Source organism: Gadus chalcogrammus, chromosome 4 (assembly GCF_026213295.1).
Source record: "Gadus chalcogrammus isolate NIFS_2021 chromosome 4, NIFS_Gcha_1.0, whole genome shotgun sequence".
In the NCBI taxonomy this organism is placed as follows: domain Eukaryota; kingdom Metazoa; phylum Chordata; class Actinopteri; order Gadiformes; family Gadidae; genus Gadus; species Gadus chalcogrammus.
In genome coordinates, this window is record NC_079415.1 from 3,186,912 (window position 1) to 3,214,867 (window position 27,956).

At 50.4% G+C, this 27,956-nt stretch overlaps 1 protein-coding gene across 1 annotated transcript; it reads left to right on the forward strand.

Moving 5' to 3' along the window:
• The first annotated feature begins 143 nt into the window (after positions 1–143).
• On the forward strand, positions 144–26,771 carry si:dkeyp-27e10.3 (UPF0606 protein KIAA1549). The gene is made up of 20 exons (XM_056587616.1): positions 144–279; positions 3,924–5,456; positions 7,570–7,652; positions 9,232–9,537; positions 11,037–11,220; positions 11,735–11,794; positions 12,427–12,578; positions 14,241–14,418; positions 15,099–15,283; positions 16,327–16,535; positions 17,375–17,523; positions 19,226–19,383; positions 19,444–19,494; positions 20,253–20,488; positions 21,037–21,172; positions 22,400–22,690; positions 23,607–23,659; positions 23,789–23,919; positions 24,336–24,484; positions 26,544–26,771. Exons 1-20 carry the CDS (start codon positions 144–146, stop codon positions 26,769–26,771), a joined length of 4,608 nt encoding a protein of 1,535 aa, XP_056443591.1.
• Positions 26,772–27,956: the final 1,185 nt, after the last annotated feature.

Here is a 27,956-nt window from a genome sequence, read left to right on the forward strand (position 1 = left end):
GCTCAGGTTTTTTTTTTATCCATACAGGTCTTCCTGACCGACCAGCGACGGTGTGTCCGAGTCGGACCCCCCTGGCGGTCGTCTGAGGCGGGGGGAGGGGGGCCCGTCGCACCCATGTTCAGAGCCAGTGTGTGTCGAGTCCAATGGAACCTGTGACCCTGGCGGGCGAGAGCCCAGCGATGCGCCCCGCGAGGTCTTCGTCCCCGCGTGCCCTCCGCGCCCTGCTCCTGGTGGCGTGCGCGCTGGCGTGCGCGCTCGCGTCCAGCACACCTGTTGCAGGTAGGAATTTGTTTTTCTTTCTCTATTATCGATGCTGGATTGGAGTGGAGATGGTACAGGATACCTGGGTGGTGTAGGGTGGTGTGTGTGTTTGCATGTGTGTGTGTGTGTGTGTGTGTGTGTGTGTGTGTGTGTGTGTGTGTGTGTGTGTGTAGGGTTGAGTGTGTGTGTGGGGCTATTCGTTTCACAATATCACCGGCCTTTTCCATTCAGTACATGTGGGCTCTAGATTCAGGTTCTACTCCAGTCCGATGTGCCCTCCAGAAAGGGGGCGTGTCAAATTATGCCAAGTAAAGTGTGCATTTGTGTTCTTTTCCCTATTTGGAAAAAGTGACATCAACCGATTTCAATAATGTGAACACACAAAGGCCAACCTAAGACGGAAGGAAAAGAAAATCGATTTTTGATAGAAGTTGTGAATCGATTCAGAATCAAATTAGATAAGAATTGCGATTCTTGTTATTTCCTCCACGCCTACAGTCATCCGTTAAAGATGTCCCCTGCCCCTGTCATTTGAGGTGATGGGCAGGCAATCCTTCCAATCTTTTGAATATTCTTGTTGCTCCCACAACCTACTGCTGGTGAAGTGAGTCAGACTGTCACACAAACCTCACACATTCATACTGACGTATCACTTAGCCATCGCTGTTAGACAAGATTTCTCTCTGACGCACACAAACAAATAGCCACACACACACACACACACACACACACACACACACACACACACACACACACACACACACACACACACACACACACACACACACACACACACACACACACACACACACACTCAAATGATGATATATTTTGTGTTGGCCGTCCCCGAGGTGAAGATCTTTGGCTGATCACAGCGTCGTCTTCAGAGCCGTGTCGGCTATATGCTACGCTACAATAGCATGTGTCTCTACGGGTTGCTATTCTGGGAAAACCAATCTTCTAGAACTGTCTACCCCTCGCTTTATCAATCTCTCTCTTCCCCCCCTGTTTTCTCTCTCTCTCTCTCTCTCTCTCTCTCTCTCTCTCTCTCTCTCTCTCTCTCTCTCCCCTCCTTTAATCAATCCCTTTCTCTCCTTTGATTGTCTTTCTCTCTCCTTTGCTCAGTTTCTCTTCTTTTCTCTTTCCTCCTCCTTGATAAATCTTTCTCTCTGCCTTCCGTTAGGGATCTCTGTCTCCCTCCCCATTCTCCTCATCTATCTCTCTCTCTCTCTCTCTCTCTCTCTCTCTCTCTCTCTCTCTCTCTCTCTCTCTCTCTCTCTCTCTCTCTCTCTCTCTCTCTCTCTCTCTCTCTCTCTCTCTCTCTCTCTCTCTCTCCCCATTCTCCTCATCCATCTCTCTTTCCCTCTCCTCCAATCCTCCATTTATGCTACTATATGTCAGGATAATGAATTTGTGTATGTGTGCATGCACGCGTAGCGTACATGCGTGTATATGTGTACCCGTTTGTGTGGGTGTGTGTGTTTGTGTACATATGTGTACGTGTACCTGTTTGTGTGTGTGTTTGTGTACATATTTGTATATTTGCCTGCCTGTGTGTGTGTGTGTGTGTGTGTGTGTGTGTGTGTGTGTGTGTGTGTGTGTGTGTGTGTGTGTGTGTGTGAACATGTGTCTATGTGTACATGAGTGTGCATGTGAATGTATGTATATTACTGTGCCTGTGTGTGTGTCTATGTGCGAGCATGTTTGCGTCTTTGTTTGTGTGCGAGTGCCTCTGTGTGTACGTGTCTGTCAGTGTGTGTGTATCTGTGTGTGTGTGTGTGTGTGCATGAGTATGTGCCTGTGCATGCCAGTGTGTTCACGAGTGCCTGCCTATGCCTGTGTGCGTGTGTGTGTGTGTGTGCGTGTGTGTGTGCGTGGCTGCGTGCTCCTGGCTAGCGTAGCGCTGAGCTCTGAGCTGTGAGTCCGTGTCCCCAGCAGCATACCAATGAGCCTCCCGCCAACGTGCACGTGACGCTAGCGCCGCCGCCGCAGAGCACCACGTCACCACGGCAACACATACGTGCACGCACACACACATACACACGGTACCGGACATAGCAAGGCATCGGTATCAGCCAAGGCTAAATGGAGGGAGATGGAGTATGTTGGTGTATCGCTCACACAACTGGTTATGTTTGCGTGTGTGTGTGTGTGTGTGTGTGTGTGTGTCTTCATTCACTCAGCTGAGCCCCTCTCCAATCTGCCCTCCCTTCCCTCTCTATCTCTCGTTGCATCTCGCTCTCGCTCTCGCTCTCGCTCTCTCTCTCTCTCGCTCTCTCTCCCTCCCTCTGCATCTCTCTCTCTCTCTCCCTCCCTCTGCATCTCTCTCTCTCGGTGCATTTCTTGTTCTATGTCTATCTACAGGTCTCTCTCTGTGTCTCTCTCTCGGTGTGTGCGTGCGTGCGTGCGTGCGTGTGTGTGTGTATCAGGGTCACGGTTTAGCTTCTCAATGATTCCAGCGCACACATTTTGCGTGGTTGCTTCACAACGCACATATTCCTTGGGACAGCTCGCCTGTGCTTCGGAGAGGCTTCCTTTTGCGAGGGAAGATAAATGTGATGCCGTCAAATTCAGAACAGATTCCATACATGATACAGAGAAACGGTATTAAACATTGAGATTTGATCAGTGTTGGTTCCCACCGATGGGGAAACTGATTCACAGTTGAACGTGATCACGTTTCATGTTGTTTTCTTAACCCACAATAAGATATGCTTTTAATGTAATGTAACGATGTTGAAGCATTTTCTTTACCGTGTGTGTGTGTGTGTGTGTGTGTGTGTGTGTGTGTGTGTGTGTGTGTGTGTGTGATGTGGAGGTTTTGAAGGCGAGGAGACTGATCTCAATACAGTTTAAATGTCCTGCCCTTTTCACCGTTTTGCAGGGTTTTAATTTCAATGACCGCTGCCTCCAATTTTGAAGCAAAGGAGCAGTGGACTGTTATTGGGATTGTCGTGAGGTCGGGGTGTTTTTCGTCATTCATTGATCTAGAAATTATTTCCCGTTATGGGAAGACATTTTTACGTTTGAAACTGCCCCAGCGTTTCTCATGGGAGGCAGTGCAAAACTACGTTTTTATTAGCCGAGGTTATGGTATATTTACACTTCTTACAGAACTACAGCTCAGTAAAACTTGAATACTTGAATGCTTCAATTGAATACTCGTTGAACTGAAGTTCAACGAGTACCCAACTGTATTTCATCTTAGATTTGTGTAAATGCAACAATTAAATTGTTTTATTATCTTCATATCCAATCCGTACCATAAACACAACTCTGCTTTCGGAATATGTTCAGACAAATTCTACGACTCACGATTATTTATTCACCATTCAGTGTTTTTTGGATTGTAATCTCTCCCTCTCTCTTGTCTACTCTCTCTTTCTCTGTCTGTCTGTCTGTCTGTCTGTCTGTCTGTCTGTCTGTCTGTCTGTCTGTCTGTCTGTCTGTCTGTCTGTCTGTCTGTCTGTCTGTCTGTCTGTCTGTCTCCCCCCCCTGTCTGTCTGTCTGTCTGTCTGCACTGTCTGTCTGTCTGTCTGCACTGTCTGTCTGTCTGTCTGTCTGTCGGTCTGTCCCCCCCCCCCCCTCTCTCTCTGTCTGTCTGTCTGTCTCCCCCCCTCTCTCTCTGTCTCTCTGTCTGTCTCCTCCCCCCCCTCTCTCAGACCGTACAGATGTCAATCGGACAGCAAGGCCTCTACCGCAGCGTTCATACCCTTCATCCTCCTCCTCTTCCTCGCCCTCCCGTCCCGAGGGGAGGGGCCCCCCCCACAGCCTCACCTCGGAGGAGGAGGAGGAGGAGGAGGCGGGGGGGGACCCTGACCCCGACCTGGACCCCGACATGGACCCGGACCTGGGGCCCTCGGGGGCCCAGGGGATCCACCTGCTGCTGAGGCCCCCGGACCTGCTGTCCCCCAGCCTCCCGCCGCCCCTCCCGCCGCACGGCCAGCCCACCCTCACCCCCCCGCCGCCCTGGGACCACGGCCCCTCCTCCCTGGAGGAGGGCTGGGGCTCCGGGGACTACCTGGAGACCCTGTCCTTCATGGTCCCCGACGGCGAGGAGCTGGCCCCCGCCACGCCGCTGCCCGAGCACCGCTACGACGACGGCGGCGACGCCAGCGACTGGCTCTCCTACGACACCTCCTTCCCCTCGCGGCCCACGCTGCCGCTGTCCTCCCGCCTGCCCCTCCTCTCCCCGTCCTCCTCCTCCTCCTCCTCTTCCTCTTCCTCCTCGACGCGGCGGCCGGGGGGCCCCGACCTGCTGCCCGCCTGGGAGGACGAGGAGGAGTACGACCCCGACGACCTGCTGCCGCTGGAGCCCACGGAGCTGCTGCTGCCCGACATGAACAGCCTGGAGTACTACAGCAACCTGCAGGCCCGCGAGAGGGACGAGAGGCACCGCGAGCTGGAGAGGGAGAGGCACCGCGAGAGGGACGAGAGGCACCGCGAGAGGGAGAGGGAGAGGGATCACCGCACGGCCACGGCCGCCGGCATTGCGCCGACGGCCACGCAGACGGCCGAGCACCCCTCCACGCGCACGGAAACCCCCCCGCACGTGGACGCCCCCCCGCCTCCTAGCCGTCCGTCCCCCCCGAGCTCGGAGGCGAGGTCGCCGTCGCCGCCGCCACCGTCGGGACGGGAGACGCCCAAGGGCCCCCCCATGGAGCCCACCCCTCCGCTGGCCGTCGCCCCCACGCTGGGGGGCGGCCGGGACGGCGCCCCCACCCCGGCGCTCGCCACCACGCCGGTCCGGACGCCGGTCACCCCCCCGCAGCCCCGAGACCCCCCACTGGGGCGGCCCGACGAGGAGGCGCGGCCCCCGTCCAACACGACCAGCGTGGCGCTCCTCCCGCCCGGGGCCCCGCCCCAGAGACCCGGACACGCCCCCAAGGCGGAGCCGGAGCCCGACGCGGTGAAACCGCACCTCGTGACGCGCTTCACCCCCACCGAAAAACCCACCACCACCACCGCCGCCGCCAAAAGCACCACGGTCGGGACCACCACTGCCAAACCCACCACCTCCACCACCACCACCACCTCCACCACCACTGCCAAACCAGTCACCACCACCTTGCGGGCCAATGTGATCAGCGTCACCCGCGCCCCGCCCGTCACCACGCCCCGGGCGGGGCAGACTCCGCCCACCAGGCAGTACCTGTGCAACGCCACCAAGCCCGAGATGTACCTGGTCCGAGTGGGTAAGACCGCGACGCTGACTGCAACCGTTACATTTACACTGAGGGCTTTTAGCCGACGCTTTCGTCCAAAAGAGACTTAAAATAAGTACGTTTGTCAGAAGAAAGAGAAACAACAACATATCACTCACTGCCGGCACAGTAAGGATGTTCATAGAAACAAGTGCCCAGAGCTAAACAATCGCTAGGTCAACCCATTCCCCGTATTCAACAAAGCAGCAAGGATAAGATGCGTCACAATGCTAAGTACTATTTTTAATTGCAAGGATTTACAACATACAATAAGCGTGTACATTAAGTGCCAATTGTTGGTGCTCTTTGAGGTGTGAATGTCTGAGAATGTATACTGCAGCTTTAGAGCCCGGGGTAAACTCTGATACTCTGTCGCACAATCGCAGGTATTATGTCATGTATGTGTATTTTAATATAAAAACTGAATAGAACATGAAACATAATAATACAAGAATTCTGTGACATATTAATCACGACAAAGAGAAAATAGTTATTACCAGAGAATTATTGCTGGGGCTTAATTCATGATGTAGTCATGAGGAGAGCGAGATCTTAAAATAAACCTTAAGGGGCAGGTGACGCATCGGCGGAAATACCATCTGGAGCCTTGCTGTAGAACGGCCCGGTCAAGCTGTCGGTGTACATGTTCACTTAAGTCAGTCTTGTGTTGCATGCGATCGATCGGCGGGATTGTTTGCAGCACGAAGTCGTAAATCCACACATCTAGGTGTCCAGAACTGTTGATCGATCCATCGCTTATTGACCTTGTCAAAACAGACATAAAGATATCGGATATCCACGTTCCGTTTAAAAACGCAGACTCAAGCGGGGTATTAAAAGGCCAATCTGCACTGGGTTCAGTGGTGGACATTTAGAGGTCCACCACTAAACCCAGTGTTGTTTAGGGGTGGTCTGAAAAGCCCAGATAATGTATTAAAGCGGGGTTAAAAGAGATGTGATCCCTGGTCTGGTTCCAGCCCTGAAGACCACTACACCCCCCTACGACCGCTGAGTGGGCTTTTTGCTTCTGGCTTTATTGCGGAGCGATATTATTTTTCTATAATATCCATCCGTTATTTTTTAATTAGGTTCTTGTATAATGCTGTGGTTGGATAGAGCCTATAGATCTTGATTAAAAACAACAGACAGAAATGAGTTAAGCTCTGTGGGAAGCACATCCTCTGTGTTGGTGTCGCTCTTCCAGTGACGAGTTTAGTGAATTGGGCCCCAGGGTGAGGGTCTGGGGCCCCTTTAGTGATTGAGGCCCCTGGTTCTGGGGCCCCTATTCGCCGACGGACCGATCCTCAGGAGAACCTCTCCTCTGGGTAACAGCTGGAGTCAAGGTGTACGACTCTTACAGCACGAACAAACCGACACGTTGGTACTCTTTAGGATGTAGTCTTACAGGACTGCACCAGTCTGGTCGATAAGACTGCCACAACCGCACTAAAACATCTGTTACTTAAATCTTTAGGCTGTAATCTTACAGGACCGCACTAGTCTGGGTGAAAAGACTGTCATCACTACCCTCACTGGTCCTGGCTTCACTAAAACAATCCCTGCTTATATATTTCGGCAAAATGACTTCCTTGTGCCGATTCTCCCTACGAGCGTTTAGCACGAGCGTGCCTGTCACGAACGTAAACGATAGAAGAAGAACGTTGGGTCTTAGCGTTGAGACATTTTCTAGATGCCTCATATGGTGGTTACAAAGTTTTTTCTTCTCACACAAACTGCACTGATCGATGCACATTGATTCCAAAAGACGAAAGTGCTGTATTGCGGTAAGCAATGTAAAACACCCTTTGGCAGAAATTGTACAAAAAAGCAGTTTTGACAAATTATATATTTTTTTGTGAAATCAGGAGAAACAAAGAACAAAAGACGGTTTGATTGAATCATTCGAGTGTGAAAAGGCTTGCAAATGTTCCCACAAAGAGATAAACAGACAGAAGACATGAATAACTTAATGCAAAGGGCCTGGTTCAGTTGCATAAGCCTCCTCATGAATAAATGATAGACGATCCAGTGGGCTGCGTTCGTGCGTCTGGGTCCACGAGAGAAAAGCCTTCAGCGTGTGTGTCTTCCCTCTGCTCTCCTCCAGTGAGCTCCAAGGGTCCCTCGTCTGGGTTCAACCAGGTCAGGGACCTACTGAAGAGGGAGTTCAACCGCTCCGTGGAACTGCAGGTAAACACCCCCAACCTCTTTTGTTCCAAGGACCGGCATATTTATAAATAAAATCGGAGGACCGGTAGTCAATTTGAAAGCCTTAATTTTAAGATGCATCATTTTTAAACGACGGATGTCCTATTCACAACAATTAAAGCGACAGCCATGAAATGCTTGAGTCTCCGACTCCCTTCAACATGACATAATATACAATAAGACAATAAGAGAAATACAAGAAAAGTCTTAAAATAAACACAAAAGTAGTGCAAACAGAAATTATTATTATTCGTTTTTTTTATTTGGGCTTCTTCTGGAGATATTTCCAGGCCCCGTTCTAACGGGTCCACGGACCGGCTCCGGCCGGCGGACCGGGGGTTGGGACCCCCCTGCTATACACATCCGCTCAGAATCCCCTCACTGGGTCGGCTGGTAACCCGAAGGTTGCTAGTTCGATCCCCGGCTCCTCCTAGCTGAGCGTCAAGGTGTCCCTGAGCGAGACGCCTCACCCTGACTGCTCCTGACGAGCTGGCTGTCGCCCTGCGTGGCTGACTCCGCCGTCGGTGTGTGAGTGTGGTCATGAATAGGTGAATGTTGGGCAGTATTGTAAAGCCCTTTGAGTGACCACTGGTTTGAAAAGCGCTATATAAATGCGTTTACCATTTTCCTTCAGAGCACATCTGTGCGTTTTGGTATAATTCATACTATCTTGTTAATTATCAGATACACAAAGTTGAATTATATTTTAAAGGTGCGGTAAGGAAGGTTTTATTTAAAGGTATTTTGTTAGAGCATCTAGCGTTCGTTAGTCACCAGCAGCTGGCACACGTCGTGGTTGGCTGCGTCTGCCTCCGGAGGCGACAGATTTGAGAACAGCTCCCTGCTCATTTCTGACCAATCGCAGCGTCCCTTCCCCCTTATGGGTTCAAGGCATTCATATTGCCTGTCCATCACCAGCCTCACCACAGTGTGTGCGAAGACTTCTCACAGGCGGAGGGATGTAGTGAGAGGAACGCTCCGCGTTTAATTGGATATTAATCGTTTGTTTATCAAGCCAGCGGTTGCTGTTTCGTTATTGGTTTTGTTTTTTTACACCAGGCGCCACAGGGAATGTAATGTGAATCGATTGTCGCTTCATCGGAATGAATGATCGCGACCACAATCAGGCGAAATAACCGTAGTTATAATTGTAATCATGATCGTGCATTCCTATGGCAGATTTCTTTAGGTTGCTTAGTTTCAAAATCGTCCTTTTCTCTCTCTCTCTCTCTCTCTCTCTCTCTCTCTCTCTCTCTCTCTCTCTCTCTCTCTCTCTCTCTCTCTCTCTCTCTCTCTCTCTCTCTCTCTCTCTCTCTCTCTCTCTCTCTCTCTCTCTCTCTCTCTCTCTCTCTCTCTCTCTCTCTCTCTCTCTCTCTCTCTCTCTCTCCTCCCGTTACTCCTGCCTTCTATCTCTCTCTCTCTCTCTCTACTTTCAAGGCTAACCTACCGCCTAAAGCAGCCTCTCACCACCTGAACCCTCCACTGGTCGTCCATGTTTGTTTCGCCTTCATTCTCACTCTCCCCCTCTCCCTCCCCCGTCTCTCTCCCCCCCCCCCTCCAGTTCCTGCGGACCCCGTCCAGCTTTGCCTTCCGGGCCGTGTCGGGGCCCCTGATCTTCACCGCCATGTCGGTGCTCAACGCCCTGCGGCAGCCGGCCCGGGGGGGCCCGGGGGGGCCCCTGCCGGGGGTCCAGCCCCTCTACAGCGTCCCGGACCTCCGGCACCAGGTGCACTCGGTGCTGCAGTTCGTCCCGGGACACGTGGACGTGCGGCTCTGCAACTTCAGCGAGCGCGTGGAGCGAGGGCTGCTGCTGGCCTACGCCGAGACCCGTCGGCGGGCCCATGAGCAAGGCAACGTCACCGTGCAGGTGTGTGTGTGTGTGTGAGAAGGCATGCGTGAGTGTGTGTGTGAGTGAACTGAACCAGTGCGTGTGTGTGTATGTGTGTGTGTGAAGGCATGCGTGAGTGTGTGTGTGTGTGAGTGAGTTATCAATGAGTGAGTGAGTGTGTGCCTGTGTGTTTGTGGTTATGTGCACACAGTCTTGTGTGTGTGTGAGAATGAGTGAGTGAGTGATTTTGTGTGTGTGTGTCTGTATTTTGAATATGTACATTCAAACACGACTTGTCTTAGTCCTGTTCACCTCAACGTGGTTCTGTGCAGCTGGATGAGCAAGGCATTAACACTGCCTGGGTTGGGGGTTTGATTCCCTCTAAGGCTATTCATTTTGTACTTCATGGTAATGTATAACACTTTCTAAGATGTCCACCGAAAAACATATATTTATATAAAGGCTAAACCGGAATTTGACTAGTGCAGAACTTGGGTTTGGACAACGTTTTCCTTTAAACAGTTAACCTCAATGGTTGGATCCTGAATAGCATCTATGTTGGAAGCTGATTGGTCATCTAGTTTGAGCTGAATTTAGATGAGTTGAGCTGTTGATATTCTTCATAATAATATCTAAATTCTGGTTATGCGTGTCAAGTTTTCTGCTGTTAATATCTCATAAAGTTGCCTTGGAGTAGTTTGTGATTCCTCTTCCGTGGTGTGGTCCAGTTCAGTTCCTCCACCACTGTCAGATCTATAATCAATAACCTCTTCATTAGGTAAAGTACGTTTAATGTGTCTCAGAAGGTCTTGATGGACAGTGAGGCGGTAGAAAGCAGTTCAGTGGATCTTCTGGTGGTCAGAGAGAGATGGCGGGGGGGGGGGTTTGAACCAGCCTGCTGTGTGTCACTCCTCAGCTCTCCTCTTAGCCAGAATCACTGAAAGAGGCTCACTACAATTGATCCAGCAACACCATTAGTGTGGGGTCGGACTCTTGTCTATCTACTCCATCAGGATGGACATGGCTTTCTGTCCAGATTGAATCAGAATCAGCAAATAATAGATTTGTGTGTGTGTGTGTGTGCATGTCTGTTTCTAATGTGAGTGTGTGTGTGTGTGTTTGTTTGTTTTGTGTCTGTGTGTTGTGTGCATGCTTTCCATTGTTTTTGTTTCTTTGTGTGTGTGTGTGTGTGTGTGTCTTTCTGTGTGGGTGTGTGTCTGTTTTTCGTGTTTGTGTGTGTGTGTGTGTGTGTCTAATTTTGCGTGTGTGTGTGTCTAATTGTGCGTGTGTGGGTGTCTAATTGTGCTTGTGTGTGTGTATAATTGTGCTTGTGTGTGTGTGTGTGTGTGTGTGTGTGTGTGTGTGTGTGTGTGTGTGTGTGTGTGTGTGTGTGTGTGTGTGTGTGTGTGTGTGTGTGTGTGTGTGTGTGTGTGTGTGTGTGTATAATTATGTATGTGTGTGTGTGTGTGTGTGTGTGTGTGTGTGTATAATTATGTGTGTGTGTGTTTATGTCTAACTGTGTGGGTGTGGCCCCCCAGCTGCTGAACATCACGATGGGCCCCCGGTCGGCGGTGAACCTGAAGGTCCCGGTGGACATCACCTTCGCCGTGCGCGACGCCCGCGGCTTCCTGACGGGGTCAGAGGTCAGCCAGCACCTCAGGAAGCTCAGCGAGGTGGAGTTCAGCTTCTACCTGGGCTACCCCGCCATGCAGATAGCAGAGCGTAAGCACACACACACACACACACGCACACACACACGCACGCACACACACACGCACGCACTCACGCGTGGACACACTCACGCTTGGACACACACACGCCCACACACGCGTGGACACAACAATAGAAACACATACACAAAAACGTAGACACTCACACACACAACCATAGATATTAAAGACACCCGCACACACACACTCTCTAATCAATCCTCAAGCTCCTCGCATAAGGAATATAGGGTGACTGGGTTTGACTCCCCGTCAAAAGGTACTGGGTTCGATCCTCAATGTCCACAGTTTACCTCTGCTGGCATCATCAGCAAGATGTGGGGTCGTCTTGGAAACAATTACCAAACAGTTAATATTAATATGCTTGATAATTTATCGTGTGTGTGTGTGTGTGTGTGTGTGTGTGTGTGTGTGTGTGTGTGTGTGTGTGTGTGTGTGTGTGTGTGTGTGTGTGTGTGTGTGTGTGTGTGTGTGTGTGTGTGTGTGTGTGTGTGTGTGTGTGTCTACAGCCTTCCTGTACCCTGAGCTGAACACTTCCCACCATCTGCGCTCCACATGGGTCCGCACAGGTAAGGCCGGCCTGTCCTCCTCCTCCTCCTCCTCCTCCTCCTCCCTCTTTATCCGGTCGTCCTCCTCCTCCCTCTCCTCCTTCACCTCCTCCTCCTCCTTCTCCTCCTTCACCTCCTCCCTCTCCTCCTCCTCCTCCTCCTCCCCCTCCTCCTCCTCCCTCTCCTCCTCCTCCTCCTCCTCCCTCTCCTCCTTCACCCCGTCCCGGTGACGTGGGTTCCGCTACGTGGGGGGCCCTGGGCATTGAGCAGGAGCTGAATAGAGAGAGCGTCAGTCAATAGGCTCCGGTCTTCAGTAACCTTAAGAAGACGCCTCGGCAGCAAACTGAAGAAGACCTTCACGGGCAGAAGCCGCGCGTCAGCGAGAGGGGGCGAGGACTGCGTCATGAGAATGGCGTGTGTGTGTTTGTGTGTGTGTGTGTGTGTGTGGGTGTGTGTGTGTGTGTGTGTGTCTCTCTGTCGGTCTGTTACTTCATGTTTGGGTGTTTGTGTTTGTATGTGTCTCTGCATTTGTGTGTGTGTGTGTGTAAGTAAGCCTGTGTGTGTTTCCTAATGCATGTTTGTGTGTGTGTTACTTCGTGTTTGTGTGTGTGTCTCACTGACTCTTTACTGTCCCCCCCCCCCCCCCCCCCTAGTGCTGCTGGGGGTGGGCGACCAGCTGCTGACGGAGCGGAGCTTCAGGGCGCGTCTGGAACGGCGTCTGGCCCTGCTGCTGGAGGAGGGGCTGGGGGAGAGGGCCCGGCGACGCTGGAGGAGGTCCACCGCGGTGGGCAACAGCAGCCTCCAGGTGACGCGCCGCGGAGCACGCGCACACACTCACACAGTCGTGAGCGGAGAGTCGCGCACGCACTCACACAGTCATGGGCCTAGAGTCGTGCACGCGCTCACACCTTCGTGCACGCACTCACACCGTCGTGCACGCACTCACACAATCATCAGCGTAGAATCCTGCATGCACTCACATAGTCGTGAACGTAGAGTCGTGCACGCACTCACACATACATGAGCGGAGAGTCGTGCACGCACTCACACATTCATGGGCCTAGAGTCGTGCACGCACTCACACCGTCGTGCATGCACTCACACAGTCTATTATGCACAGTCGTGCACGCACTCACACATTTCGTCAGCGTAGAATCGTGCACGCATTCACACATTCAGGATTGTACAGTCGTGCACGCACTCACACATTCATGAGCGCACAGTCGTGCACGCACTCACATATTCATGAGCGCACAGTCGTGCACGCACTCACACATTCATGAGCGTACAGTCGTGCACGCACTCACACAGTCGTGCACGCACTCACACATTCAATCACGGGCACACACCAGGACAGATGTGTGTACGTGAATGTAAGTGTCGGGGCGTGACGCGCGCGCTCGCCCTCACCCATCCTGTCACGCAGACACACAAAGACACCGACGCACTCACTCACTCATACACACACAGACACTTCTCTCTCTCTCTGATGAGGCCCCTTTGACTGCTCTCCTGCTGAGTCAGCAGGTCATTATCTAAGAGTCACACACACACACACACACACACACACACTCACTATGTAATGTATATTGTGCATGATGTTTGTTTAATAGGTTTTGTACTGTTTCCGTGTTTTGCTCATAGTGTTGTTTTCATTTGATGGTATTGTACAGAATGTCTTTATGTATTCATGCCCAGGGACTCCAGATGTAAACGAGCTCTACTTTGGGCTAACTCTGGCCTTTCGGTTGACTTGGGCCTTTTAGGTTCATCATCATCATGCACTAATTCAAAAAATATACATGCATATGACTATAACAATACATAGTTTATCTGAACTCTTTCCATTTCATATTTAAAACTTGGTCCTGCAACAATTTGAATTGTATAGAGTTAGTTGTGTGATATACCTCATTCACCCTCTCATTCATCCTCTCATTCACAGTATCATTCATCCTCTCATTCACAGTATCATTCAGCCTCTCATTCACAGTATCATTCAGCCTCTCATTCACAGTATCATTCAGCCTCTCATTCACAGTATCATTCAGCCTCTCATTCACAGTATCATTCAGCCTCTCATTCACAGTATCATTCAGCCTCTCATTCACAGTATCATTCAGCCTCTCATTCACGGTATCATTCAGCCTCTCATTCACGGTATCATTCAGCCTCTCATTCACAGTATCATTCAGCCTCTCATTCACAGTATCATTCAGCCTCTCATTCACAGTATCATTCAGCCTCTCATTCACAGTATCATTCAGCCTCTCATCCATCTCCTCATTCATCCTCTCATTCATCCTCTCATTCATCCTCTCATTCATCCTTCCATTCATCCTCTCATTCATCCTCTCACTCACAGTATCATCCACCCATTCTCTCACCCTCTCATTCCTTGAGGTTGATGCCTCTCCCTCCGGGTCCCGACCCTAACCCTGCCCCCCCCCCCCCCCCCACCCCCCAGGTGGTGCGTATCGCCCGGCTCTCGGGCCCCGAGCGGCCCCTGGAGGTGCTGTACTTCGTGGAGGGGCCCGGCGGGGCGCGGGTCCCGGCCGAGGCCACGGCCGCCACGCTGAACCGGCTGGACCTGCAGCGGGCCGCCATCGTCCTGGGGCACCGCATGCAGCGGCCCCTGGCCCAACGTGAGACCCCCCCCCCCCCCCCCCATGCACCCCACCTTCAGGAAGCGCTCGCTTTTATTTTTTTATTTTTTTATAAAAAACATAAATGCAGCGACTTTCACTTTATTTATACATTTTCTGAAGTAATATGTTCCCATTTATTTTGCTTTGTTTATTGATTTATGAATCTAAATATTTCTGGTTGATTCACGTTATTTAAAAATGTATGAATCTAAATCTTTCTGTTTCATTCACTTTATTTATTAAGTTATGAAACTAAATATCTGTTGTTTTTTTTACTTTATTTATTAATTTATGAAACTAAATTTTTCAGCTTCTTTCGCTCCCCTAATTTTTTAATGAATTCTCACGGGAGAAAGAACGAGACTATGCCAAAAAGATATACTGCTAAAACAGATATCTATAGATGTATATGTGTTTATATATTTATATATTATATATGGATGTATAGAAGGCGCCCACCAAGATGTTTTAAGATAAACCTTCCCAGCTGCGGATCATCCTAAAATGTGATGTGAACCGCCTCATCCCTGTTCCTCCTTCCCCCAAACATTCCCAAAACGTTCCCAAAACGTTCCCAAAACGTTCTGCGCTGGTCAACCAGCTCTGGTAAAACGTTCTCAGAGGAGCTAGCTAGCTAACACCCCCCCGTCCCGTCCCGTCCCGCTGTGTCCTTGTAGCCGTGGAGACGGTGTCGGTGCCGCCGTCGGAGACGCAGAGCAGCAGCGTGTGGCTGATCGTGGGCGTGGTGGTGCCCGTGCTCCTGGCCCTCTTCATCATCATCATCCTCTACTGGAAGATGTGCGGCTCGGAGAAGCTGGAGTTCCAGCCAGACGCCATCAACACCATCCAGCAGAGGCAGAAGGTGTGTGTGTGTGTGTGTGTGTGTGTGTGTGTGTGTGTGTGTGTGTGTGTGTGTGTGTGTGTGTGTGTGTGTGTGTGTGTGTGTGTGTGTGTGTGTGTGTGTGTGTGTGTGTGTGTGTGTGTGTGTTGCACTCGAGCTGGAAGGAATTCCCAGTGGAGACAGTTAAAGTGCTTTAACATGCACGCACACCTGCATAGACGCTCTTCCACACACACACACACTATATGCTCACACAGATGCACAGTTATATACTCATCGACCTCTATTCATTGGCATTTGCTGCAGATGAAAGCTTCTGCTGATTGACTCGATGATAAAGATTGTAGTCTTAAATATAACACACAGACAGACATGCATATGTGGATACCAACCCATCTGTAAAACCTAAGATGCATTGCATACATTTTTGTTCTTTGACGGACATAAAAAAGATTGAGTTGAGTTGAACACAGTCAGGTTGAGTCAAAGTTCGGCATAGCCGAACATGGTCATACTAGTGTGTTACATGTTTTACATGTATTAAACCAACACTCGTCTGAGTGCCATGTGGATGGAGCTAACATGGAGCTAATACGGTACTCAGACTAGTCTGTGTCTCATGTGTGAGTCACACCAACACTTGTCTGGGTAGTGAGTACCATGTAGCAGCGAGCTATCCACTCACTGTTCCTGTAACTCGTGCATCACACTAGTCATAGTAGCGTGTAGCACAGAGCTAATGTGGTACTCAGACTAGTGTGTGTCTCATAGTAGCATGTAGCAGCGAGCTAACCACTCAGTGTTGCTGTGTGTCTCATCACACTAGTCATAGTAGCATGTAGCAGCGAGCTAACCACTCAGTGTTGCAGTGTGTCTCATCACACTAGTCATAGAAGCATGTAGCAGCGAGCTAACCACTCAGTGTTGCTGTGTCTAATGTATCAACCTAGTCATAGTAGCATGTAGCAGCGAGCTAACCACTCAGTGTTGCAGTGTGTCATGCATCACACTGGTCCTACTGTGTTAGCACAGAGCTAACCACTCGGCGTCTCTCGCGTGCGTAGCTGCAGGCTCCGAGCGTGAAGGGCTTCGACTTCGCCAAGCTGCATCTGGGTCAGCACAGCAAGGATGACATCATGGTCATCCAGGAGCCGGGGGCCGCGCCCGCCCCTGCCAAGGAGCCCGCCCCCTCGGAGGGGGGGGACCCCAACACCCCCAAGTCCAAGGGCTCCTCCTCCACCAAGGTGGCCCGCTCCAGCCGGCGCCGCGGAAGGTGGGGTCACGCACGCACACACACACACACACACACACACACACAGTCACACACACAGTCACACACACACACACACACACACACACACACACACGCGCGCACACACGCACATACACACAACTGCACACACATGCACAAATACACACAAATGCAAAAACTCACATGCCTACGCACACATAAACACAAACGCACACAAAACTACAACCGCACACACACATAAATTGACACACACATGCGCACACTCACTCACTCTCACACTAACTCATTCAGTCTCCCTTTCTCTCTCTCACTCTCTCTCATTCTTACACACACACACACACACGCGCGCACACACACACACACACACACACACACACACACACACACACACACACACACACACACACACAGAGGAAATGATTCAGTTATTACATCACCAGCATCAATCCTAAACAAGTCTTGCTTCCGTGATCTGGCGCATTGGCATGACTAATCCCCCAGAAGGACACAGGGAAACGAGTACTGAAGGAGTGCACGCCCACACTCACTTACCCACACACACTCATCACCAAGACAAGGCCAAGTCCGATGCCAAGGTTGGAAATGGTTCCGGTCGACTGCGCCCGTTTGGAAATGTCGAAGTCAATAAAGTTGAGCATGCGATGTATTCAATTACATACGTCCAATTAATGCGCGAAAATATATATGCACAGAACTCAAAGCTTATTGGTTTAATTATTTTGTCTATATTCCATAACACCACGTTTTAAATGTTTAATTTGATTATAAAGTATTCATCTTTGATTTAAGGATGTCGTTAATTTTTTTACATTTTAAAGCGGTTCTCTCTGATTGGCCAGGATGACCCCGTCAGACGGAGACTCGCTGGGCAGCGACCAATCGAGTGGCAGGGAATCGGCAGAGGAGAGCACCCGGCCCGTGGCCACGCCCAGCGAGGCCAAGCAGCACCGCAAGACGGCCAAGAACGGCAAGAGAGGCTCCGTTAAACGTTAAACTATTTTAAAATACACCTACATTTTATAAACATTTAATGAACCGATGCACTTCAGCCGCAGAACACTCTTCCTCCTGTTTAATGGAGGCTGCAGGTCTGGTGTTATGGTGGTTTTATGTTGTGTGTTTGTGTGTGTGTTTGTGTTCAGGTGTGAGGATTTTGCTGCAGTAGAGTAAAACTGTGTCAAACTCATGCAGAGACTGTTTGGGAGTCTATATATATGTGTGTGCGTGTGTGTTTGTATGTCAGCTTGTGTGTTTGTGTGTGTTTGTGTGTAAGCGTTTGTGTGTGTGCGTGTGTGTGACTTAGATAATGACCTGCCGACTCAGCAGGGGAGGGAGAGAGGGAGAGAGAGAGAGAGAGAGAGAGAGAGAGAGAGAGAGAGAGAGAGAGAGAGAGAGAGAGAGAGAGAGAGAGAGAGAGAGAGAGAGAGAGAGAGAGAGAGAGAGAGAGAGAGAGAGAGAGAGAGAGAGAGAGAGAGAGAGAGAGAGAGAGAGAGAGGTTCTAAGGATGGCTTCCATTTGAGAGTGAGAGTAACCAGCTAGGCTTTAGAGAGAGAGTTTTTTTGTGTTCTGTTTTGTTTTTTTCATTTTCCATTGACATCCTCCTAATGCTGTTCTTTCTCTGTCTCTCTGCTGCTGTTGCATTCTGGGCCGCAGGGAGGAACAAGATTGGTACGTCCGTGCATGTCTTCTTCTCTCCTCTCTTCCTCCCACTGACTCTGTTCCCTGTCGTCTCAAAGTGACTCTGGTTTGACTCAGTTACCCCCCCCCCTCCCCCCCCCATGGGCACTGCTCATTTCCTACTTTGTGACAAATTTGTTTGACTTAAACAGTTTTGCTTGTTATGCTGGCTTAATGTCGTTCCATAACGGAGCCCATTGCTCTGCTGAGTGCGTCGCTGGGAGGCGGGGAACGCCACAGCGGCGTCCAATCAGACCGAAGATCCCTCGTCTGAAGGCTGATGGCAGACGGTCTCAGTCCCGGCTGAACGGGGCGCTTCGCTCTCTTTCGCTTCGTGTTTGCTTCGACGAATTGTGTTGCAGTATTGGCTCATTGTAATGGACTACTCACAGCGAATGAGTTGCAAACTCGGTCAGCAAACAGGACGAAGTGTCTGTAAAGGTTTTAAATCAACACCGTCTCAGACTGGCCAGTGTAGAAAACCACGTCTTAAAGTCTCCTTCCGGTGGCTCACCGGGTAGAGTGCCTACCATTAAGGCTGAGGTCTTACCGCAGAGACCAGGGTTTGATCCCTGCCTGTGGTCCTTTAGCTGCATGTCCTCCCCTCGTCCTCCCATGCCGTTCTATCTACCTCTTCGTGAATCAAGCATAAAAACGCAAAAAATAAATCCCCTTCTGAAAGCTGTGTCCACTTTTGCACTTGGCTTCTCTTTAGCAGGATGTAACGTAACAGGAAACGAGCCTTGACGCCTTCCTTTCAGTCTCAGACCTCTGGACCAGGCTGTGTGAACCATCTCTCCCCCCCAGAAGTTTTGCTTTAACACAGTAGGACTGCGAGGCCTGAGACTAGCGCTACAGAAAAACGATCAGGAAAAAAAGGAAGAAGAACTATCAAACTTTATAGAAATTTTCATACAAGCAAATGAAACACAAGATGCTTAATACCCCCCCCCCTCCTTCCACGACTCCTCCCATGACCTGTCCGATGCTGACCCCTGACCTCTGACCCCCAGCCGCCCCCTCAGGCAGCGGCCCCGACGAGCTGCTCTCCTCCTCGTCCATCTTCGACCACGTGGACCGCCAGTCGCGGGGGTCCGGCGACGGCACGCGTCGCCAGGCCAACAAGGTGCAGCTGATCGCCATGCAGCCGCGACACAGCCCCCCCACCGCCGCCGCCGGAGCCGCCCAGCCCCCCCCCCAGCAGCAGCCCCCCCACCCCCAGGGCCGGCAGCACCCCCCCGCCCAGCCCAGCCCCACCCTCACAGAGAGGGTCAACACTGAGGTGGGTGTAGGAGGAGGAGGGTGGGGGTCAGGGTGTGACCGTCAGGGTAACGACGCGGGCGATTCGGTGTCGTGATGATTTCGACCGATGTTGAGATTGTGGTTTGATTCGTGATTTGTGGGAATTTCTTATTTTTCGCATCACAATTTTCACCTTTCCTGGGAAACAACGACTAAAATCCTGATGTGACGTTTGTCGGGCTACGTACCAAACAACATGCCTTCCTACATCTGGAGAAGGAAATGTTGAGTCCACGGCGCCTCTGCACTAGTTCAGTATTTCATTGCTAATCTGGCGGTCAATTACATTTACACATACCTTTATCAAAATAATTGCGATTTGGATGTTGCACTTTTGTGCCGTATTGTGATTCCATTAATATTCTGGCTCATTGTTCATCCCTAACAAAAGTGAAGCCACCGAGATGATGAATCACTGAATCCACTCATGATAATTATGATCCGATTATGATCCAATTATCCTCTCTGGAATAATCGGTGTCGGTGTTAGTGTGAGGATGATGATGAAGAGGATGGCTGCGATGAGGATGATGAGGATGTTGAGGATGATGATGATGATGGTGATGAGGAAGACGATGATGGAAGGATGATGACAATGAGGATGATCAGCGAGATGAAGACGGTGATGAGGATGATGAAGAATGGGAGGATGATGATGAGGATGATGATGATGATGACAATGATGATGATGAAGACTATGATGATGATGATGACGACGACGACGACCCAACTCCACAGGTGGCGCTGCGGCACAAGTCCGAGATCGAGCACCACCGCAACAAGCTGCGTCAGCGCGCCAAGCGCCGCGGCCAGTGCGAGTTCCCGTCCATGGACGACATCCTGGACGCCTTCGGGGACGCCGAGGCGCAGGACGTGGCCCCGCAGCGGCTCTATAGCTCCGCCCACGACCACATGGACCGCATGCTGCACCACGACGGCGCCTCGCCGCCCAGCCCCGGGGAGTCCCGCAAGAGGTGAGCCCGCCGCCGCCGCCGCCGCGGCGCTAACGCCGTACTGCTAGCATCGATGCTCTGAAGCCGACGGAGGCGTTAATGTCAACACACGCGCGGTACCGTGCTAACACCGTCATGCTAATGCTAACATGCTAACGCCGCACTGCTAGCATCAAAGCTCTGATTTCAACATGCTAATGTCCCCACGTGCGCGGTACCATGCTAACCCTGTCGCGCTACCGTGCTAACACTACTCTTCTACAATCGACACGCTCTGATGCCACCACTCTAATGGCTCCACGTGCGCGGTACCATGCTAACACCGTCACGCTAACGCCACCATGCCAACACCCAAAACGCTGACATAAACTCTCTCCGAAGCCAACATGCTAATGTCCCCACCCGTGCAGTATAATGCTAACACCTTCACACTAACACTACTGGGTTAATGTCACCCCGCCCTCACACCATGCTAACACCGTGCTACATATGTAGCCAACCTCCTAACCAGGAGAGGGCCCCAAGTGGCTTAGGTTGACTTAACTGTGTGTAATTCTCTGGTCCCCCAGAGGGAGGCGCTCTCCGCGGGTGCGGCGGGCTCAGCCAGGAAACGGCAGTCTTCCCGACACGGACCGGGACCGCCTGCTGACGGACGGGAACGCCACCTACAGGAAGTACCCCGGCCTCAACAACGTGGCCTACATGGTACGGTCGCAAGCGCGCACTTTACAGCGAGGAGAGTACTGACAATAATGAGTTGATCAGAGATCAAAGTAAGACACATAGGCATACCAGTAGGTCACACACACACACACACACACACACACACACACACACACACACACACACACACACACACACACACACACACACACACACCACCAATAGTTACCGTAGGTATGAATACAACTCACAACGCTTCCTCCACTTACACTTCAGTCAATCAGCTTGAAGCACATAGGCCTAAAACAACATTCCAAATTAAATTAAATACGGTAAAAGAAAAACACAGGGTTGCAAAATGGAGGTGCTAGCGCGCCCCGGTGGGTCGCCGGGTTAAGCGCGTGCCATAAAGGCCCAGTCCTGAACCCAGCGACCCGGGTTTGAATCCCGTCTATGGACCTATTCTGCATGTCCTCAGTCCCCATCTCCCATACCTTTATCTCTATCTGACTCTATAGAATAAAGCATACAAATGTAAAAATAAATCTTCAAAAAAGAAATATATATATATAAATAATAAATGGAGTTGCTGACTATGTGTCAGGGGACGATCAAGGGATTTGATTAATTTCGAGCCGATTTGATTAAAAACTGTTGGTATATGATGAGAAATATCATTTTTCCCTCGCACATTCAACATTCGTCCACCACAGCACAAAATGTCACTTTATCATCTAAGGGGAGTGGTGAGTGGGAAACTGCGTTTGCAAGAATTTAAATATCAAGATGGTCAAGAATATCAAGTTCACACAGAAGGCGGAAGAACTGCCAAATATGCAATTATTTTATTATATTATATATTTTTCAAGGCACTGTTCATCATATCACAAGTGTTTTTTTCAAATAGGCTATGAAATTAAATCTTTTAAATTGAAGTGCATTATACATCTATCGTCCTTGTCGTGACTTATAATGAATTAAAACATGGAAACTTGAAAGTTGTTGGGAAGTTTCTAAGCTAACTGACACTCATTTCTACCTATGCGTCTGTCTGTCTGTCTGTCTGTCTCTTCTCTCTCTCTCTCTCTCTCTCTCTCTCTCTCTCTCTCTCTCTCTCTCTCTCTCTCTCTCTCTCTCTCTCTCTCTCTCTCTCTCTGTCTCTCTCTCTCTCTCTCTCTCTCTCTCTCTCTCTCTCTCTCTCTCTCTCTCTCTCTCTCCCCCCCCCCTCCCCCCCCCCCCCCCCCCCCCCCCCCCCCCCCCCCCCCCCAGTCGGACCCTGACCTGGCCCCGTCCCACGGGAGCCCCTCCCCCACCGACGAGGTGTTTGACTCGGCGCTGCCCCCGCCCCCCTACCTGCCACCCCAGCCCTCCATCGAGGAGGCGCGGCAACAGATGCACTCGCTGCTGGACGACGCCTTCGCTCTCGTCTCCCCCTCCTCCCTGCAGGGCAGCGTGGGCGTGGCCGGGATAAGCCCCGCCCTCCCGCCCAGCCCCTCCCCTCAGGGCAGACCCCCGGGCCGACAGTGGGGGTCCTACCCGGCGCACAGCCCCTTCTCCGCCGTGAGTGTGGCTCCGTAACGTCACTTATCCGCTCAAAGAACAATTCTTTTTTTGGAAGGGTTCAAACTTGGCAGAGTTTCGACGCCGCCAGCGTGTGTTGTTGTCCCTTGTTCCCATATTTCGGGCTCAAGTCTATTTTGAAAGTGAAACTAACAAAATGTAGTTTGGTTTGTATGTGCTTCGGGCGACGTCAGTGTTTCAGGCTAAAGCAGCATTATTTATTATTTAGGGAGAGGGAGAGAGAGGGAGAGAGAGAGAGAGGGAGAGGGAGAGGGAGAGATATATATATATAGAGCTGTCAAGAGATTAAAATATTTAATCGTGATTAATCGCATTAATGTCATAGTTAACTCTAATTAATCGCGATTAATCGCAAATTATTTTTCTATGCTAAATATCCCTTGATTTTTTTGTCCCATAATTCTTCTCATTTTAATTCTCTTATCAACATGGTGAAGTGCATCGGCTTGCCTTGTGCAAATGATTTTTTATTGATAACAACATTGGCATATACACTGATCAAAACAGGACGATACAAAAAAAGAGCTTATAGTGCAATTAAACGACTGCTTAAAAAATGTAACGCCGTTAAATTTGGTTTGCGTTAATGCCGTTAATAACGCGTTTAACTGACAGCTCTAATATATATATATATATATATATATATATATATATATTTCTGGGCTGCTTTTAAAATAATATGACCAGGATCTTCAATCAAACGTGGAATACTTCCAGATGTGGTCGTAGATCGGAGACATGTCCGATCTTTGGTCATGTGATCTAAGGCAGTCGAGATCGTAAGCCCGCATTGAGACACGTAGCGTTAACCTAACATACGTAAGAGTCTCCCTTCTCCTTCGGGCTCTGCATCCTCTCCCAGCTCTAACCCTGGCTCCTCTCTTTTCGTCTCCAGAGGTACGCTGAGCTGGGCATGTCTCCGTCGTCGGTCCAAGGCCTGATGCAGAGGTGGGTACACCAGCCCCCTTTTAGGGCCGTTTCCCTCCGGGCACCGTCGCTGGTGGTTCTCAGTACGTGGAGGAGGGGCGACCACTCAGGACTGACCCTGTCACCCGTTGTTTGAACCCCGTGCTGCAGGCAGGGCCTGGGGCTGGGCGGGGCGTACGTGTCGGCCAGCGAGCAGATGCAGGAGTCTGTGTACGGCGGCAGGGGGCCCTACGATGACCCGCCGTCGTCCTCCCGACCCCGGCCAGTAGGGGGCAGCGCAGGTAGAGTACCATGTTATCCCCGTATCTATCTCTCTATCTCTATCTATATATATATCTTTCTATTTATACATCATCTGTCACTGTCAGTGTTCTGTCCTGAGGTTAAAGATGTGTCTAACAATATGTGTGTGTGTTTGTGTGTGTGTGCGCGCTTTTGTGTGTCTGTGTGTCTGTGTCTGTGTGCGTGTGTGTGTACGCCTGCGTTTGTGTGTGTATGTCTGTGTCGGTGTGTGTGTGTGTGTTTGCATGTGTTTATGTATGTGTGTTTGTGCCTATGCCTGTGTGTGTGTGTGTGTGTGTGTTTGTGTGCATGTGTTCCTGTTTGTTTGGTTTGTTTGTTTGTCTGTGTCTGGGCGTGTGCCTCTCGCTGCGTTTGCGCGTGTGCGCATGCGTACGTTGGTGCGTGTCGTCTCTAGGCGCCCAGCTGCACCACCTGACCCAGGTGGGTCTGTCCAGTCAGATCGGGGCGTACCCCGGGGTGGGCCGCAGCGTGTCGGGGCCCACCGGGTCCAGCTGGAACCACCAGCACCCGGACCACGACCCCCCCGGGTCCAGCAGGGAGAGCGTGAGTCAGCCCTCATCTAACAGCTGCACCCCCTTAAAGCTTCAGTCAGCTGCACCCCTTAAAGCTTCAGTCAGCTGCACCCCTTAAAGCTTCAGTCAGCTGCACCCCTTAAAGCTTCAGTCAGCTGTAGCCCCTTAAAGCTTCAGTCAGCTGCACCCCTTAAAGCTTCAGTCAGCTGCACCCCTTAAAGCTTCAGTCAGCTGCACCCCTTAAAGCTTCAGTCAGCTGCACCCCCTTAAAGCTTCAGTCAGCTGGACCCCTTAAAGCTTCAGTCAGCTGCACCCCCTTAAAGCTTCAGTCAGCTGCACCCCCTTAAAGCTTCAGTCAGCTGCACCCCTTAAAGCTTCAGTCAGCTGCACCCCCTAAAAGCTTCAGTCAGCTGCACCCCCTTAAAGCTTCAGTCAGCTGCACCCCCTTAAAGCTTCAGTCAGCTGCACCCCTTAAAGCTTCAGTCAGCTGCACCCCTTAAAGCTTCAGTCAGCTGCACCCCTTAAAGCTTCAGTCAGCTGCACCCCCTTAAAGCTTCAGTCAGCTGCACCCCTTAAAGCTTCAGTCAGCTGCACCCCTTAAAGCTTCAGTCAGCTGCACCCCTTAAAGCTTCAGTCAGCTGCACCCCCTTAAAGCTTCAGTCAGCTGCACCCCTTAAAGCTTCAGTCAGCTGCACCCCTTAAAGCTTCAGTCAGCTGCACCCCTTAAAGCTTCAGTCAGCTGCACCCCTTAAAGCTTCAGTCAGCTGCACCCCTTAAAGCTTCAGTCAGCTGCACCCCCTAAAAGCTTCAGTCAGCTGCACCCCTTAAAGCTTCAGTCAGCTGCACCCCCTTAAAGCTTCAGTCAGCTGTACCCCCTTAAAGCTTCGGTGAGCTGCACCCCTTAAAGCTGCTGCTGACAGTTGAGGAGAGGGTTGGGGTGAAACAAGGAGACGAGATGAGATGTGATGGTTTTGACTATCATTGGTGTATATTAGGGATGTGTCGGTCGCGACTGATTCGTTACAAAGAACGAATCCCGAACGTGAACGACAAGAACCGGTTCCCCAAAACAATAAGAACTGGTTCTTTGATTCTTTTTTTTTAACATCAACCAAACATATGGTCACGTAAATAAAATATACAAACGAACAGAGCTCCGTCTCCCCGCGACTTATATTGATTGAGTCTACAACTTCCTCAAAGATTCAGCCAATGAGAGGTAGCAATGGTGTTGGAATGGCACCTGGGTAAACCAATGACAAGGCGGTACCGTCGAATATGCGCGCTTTCTCTCTCTGACGTATCTTGGGTCATACCATTCGACTCATATATCCCCCTACATTTTTTCGAAAATAGACTTGACCTCCATCTGTTTATTGGATAAACGCATTTCCCAATCCCAGGAGTCTTTGCTCCATTCTACGTCAATTTAAGAACAAACAAAGAAATTAAACTGCAGTTCGTATTTTTTTTTATGACCATTCAAGTTCTGTAATGCCTGAACAATGAAGAATTAAATGTAAAGTAAAATAAAATTATAAATGTAAAACCATGAATGAAATATAGAGAGTAAGCAAGTGGTATAAATATTGGTGGGACGTTCGACATACTATATAGCAGGCATCTCCAAACGGCGGACTGCGGTCTTGACGGTCCTATCCGGACCCACGACCAATTAAAAAAAAAAAATTATAATTTTTTTTTTTTTAATTTTTTTTTAAGATGTAATCTGACGTAACGAACGAATCAAAACGAACGAATCAAATAAACGAATCGTTATAGTGAACTGAACTGAAAGAACTAGTTCCCGGAAAAGAATCATTTTGCCCATCCCTAGTGTATATATATACCTGTGTGTGTGTACATAAAAAGTAAGAGAGAAAGTAGATAAAGAAGTGTTTCACATTGTATGTGTATTACATTGTACATTTAATGCGCACGACTGTGAAAAGTAAGGCTTATTCTCTCTCTCTCTCTCTCTCTCTCTCTCTCTCTTTCTCTCTTTCTCTCTCTCTCTCTCTCTCTCTCTCTCTCTCTCTCTCTCTCTCTCTCTCTCTCTCTCTCTCTCTCTCTCTCTCTCCCCCCTCCAGGTGCTGTCCTTCCCAGAGTTCACCTCCTCCTCGGTGTTCCAGATGCCCAGCTCCTCGCTGCATGACCCCTCGTCGGCCCCGCCCCTCCTGCTGACCTCGCCCACCCCGGAGTACCCCCCCGAGGACGCCTCCCCCTCCGCCCATAGCTCCGCCTCCCTCATCAAGGCCATCAGGGAGGAGCTACGCCGCTTGGCCCAGAAACAGGCCTCCGTGTCCAGCTACCCCTAGCGACCACGCCCGGCAACGGTGTGTGTGGGGGGGGGGGGCGGCGGGGTGCAGCCCCGAACCTATCCCCGACCTGGACCGGTCTGAACCAGTCTGAACTGGTTTTTACACTGCTGTACAACTGGCCGACGACGACACTGGGAGATGGTTCGTTAAAAAAAAAAATTAATAAATGGATTTTCACATCGGAACCGCTGTGTGCGAAAATACAGAAAATGCTCTCTTTGACGCGTCAACGAAGCGAAGAAACTCCACTTCCGAACTCGGTCCGACACAGGGTCTCCACGGCTGTCCAATCCCCTCGTCTTAACGTCCACCCCACTGCGGTTTTGTAACATTTACATCCAGCCATCGTCTATTCTCAGCGGAGGCTTTTTACTCAAACCCGAATATCTCCCCGAATTCGGAATTCCTCAGCAGATCGGAATTTTGCAGGGGATTGGAATTCCTAACCGGATCGGAATCTCTCCGAAATCGGAATTCCTCCCCGGAATCGGAATTTCTCAGCAGGTCGGAATTCCCTCACCGGAAATCGGAAGTTCTTCCCGGACGTTCATCTTTTCCCCTCCCGACGGTTCCTCGGTGCTAAGTGTCAAATCTCACACAGTGTTCTCCTCATAAGCCACGCATTGCCTTCCACACCCGTCCATCACACAACCCCACACAGACCCCTCCCCCGCGGTGGGGCTGGGGTGAGGGTCGGAGAGGGGTGGGGAATGGGGTTCATTCATTAAGCATACACCTGCCCTGCAGGCGGTTTGAGGTGGAAGTTGGCGCCCGTGAGGTCAGGAACACATTGACAATAAAACGGAAAAACCCCCATGTATCCCGTAAACGTATAAATAGGGTTAAAAAAAAAAAGAATAGAAAAAGATCTGCCGATAAGATAGCGTCATGAGCACAATGTCGATGTAAGAATTATATCATTGAAGTATTGAGATGTTACTGTTTTTTTTGCTATATCGGAAAGAATATTCCGATTTATTTTTCGTTTTTATCGAGAGAAGACCAAACTACTGTTGTCTATTGTTGTACTTTTCCTGTTTTTGCGCTCGCTGTAGATTTGAAGCCTGCAGTGTAATGTTAATCAGTGTGGAGAGTTTACTTAGGGTAGCTGCTCCCTCCTCTATGTATAGATAGTATAAAAAAATTATATATATAGAATATATATATATATATACCGATAAT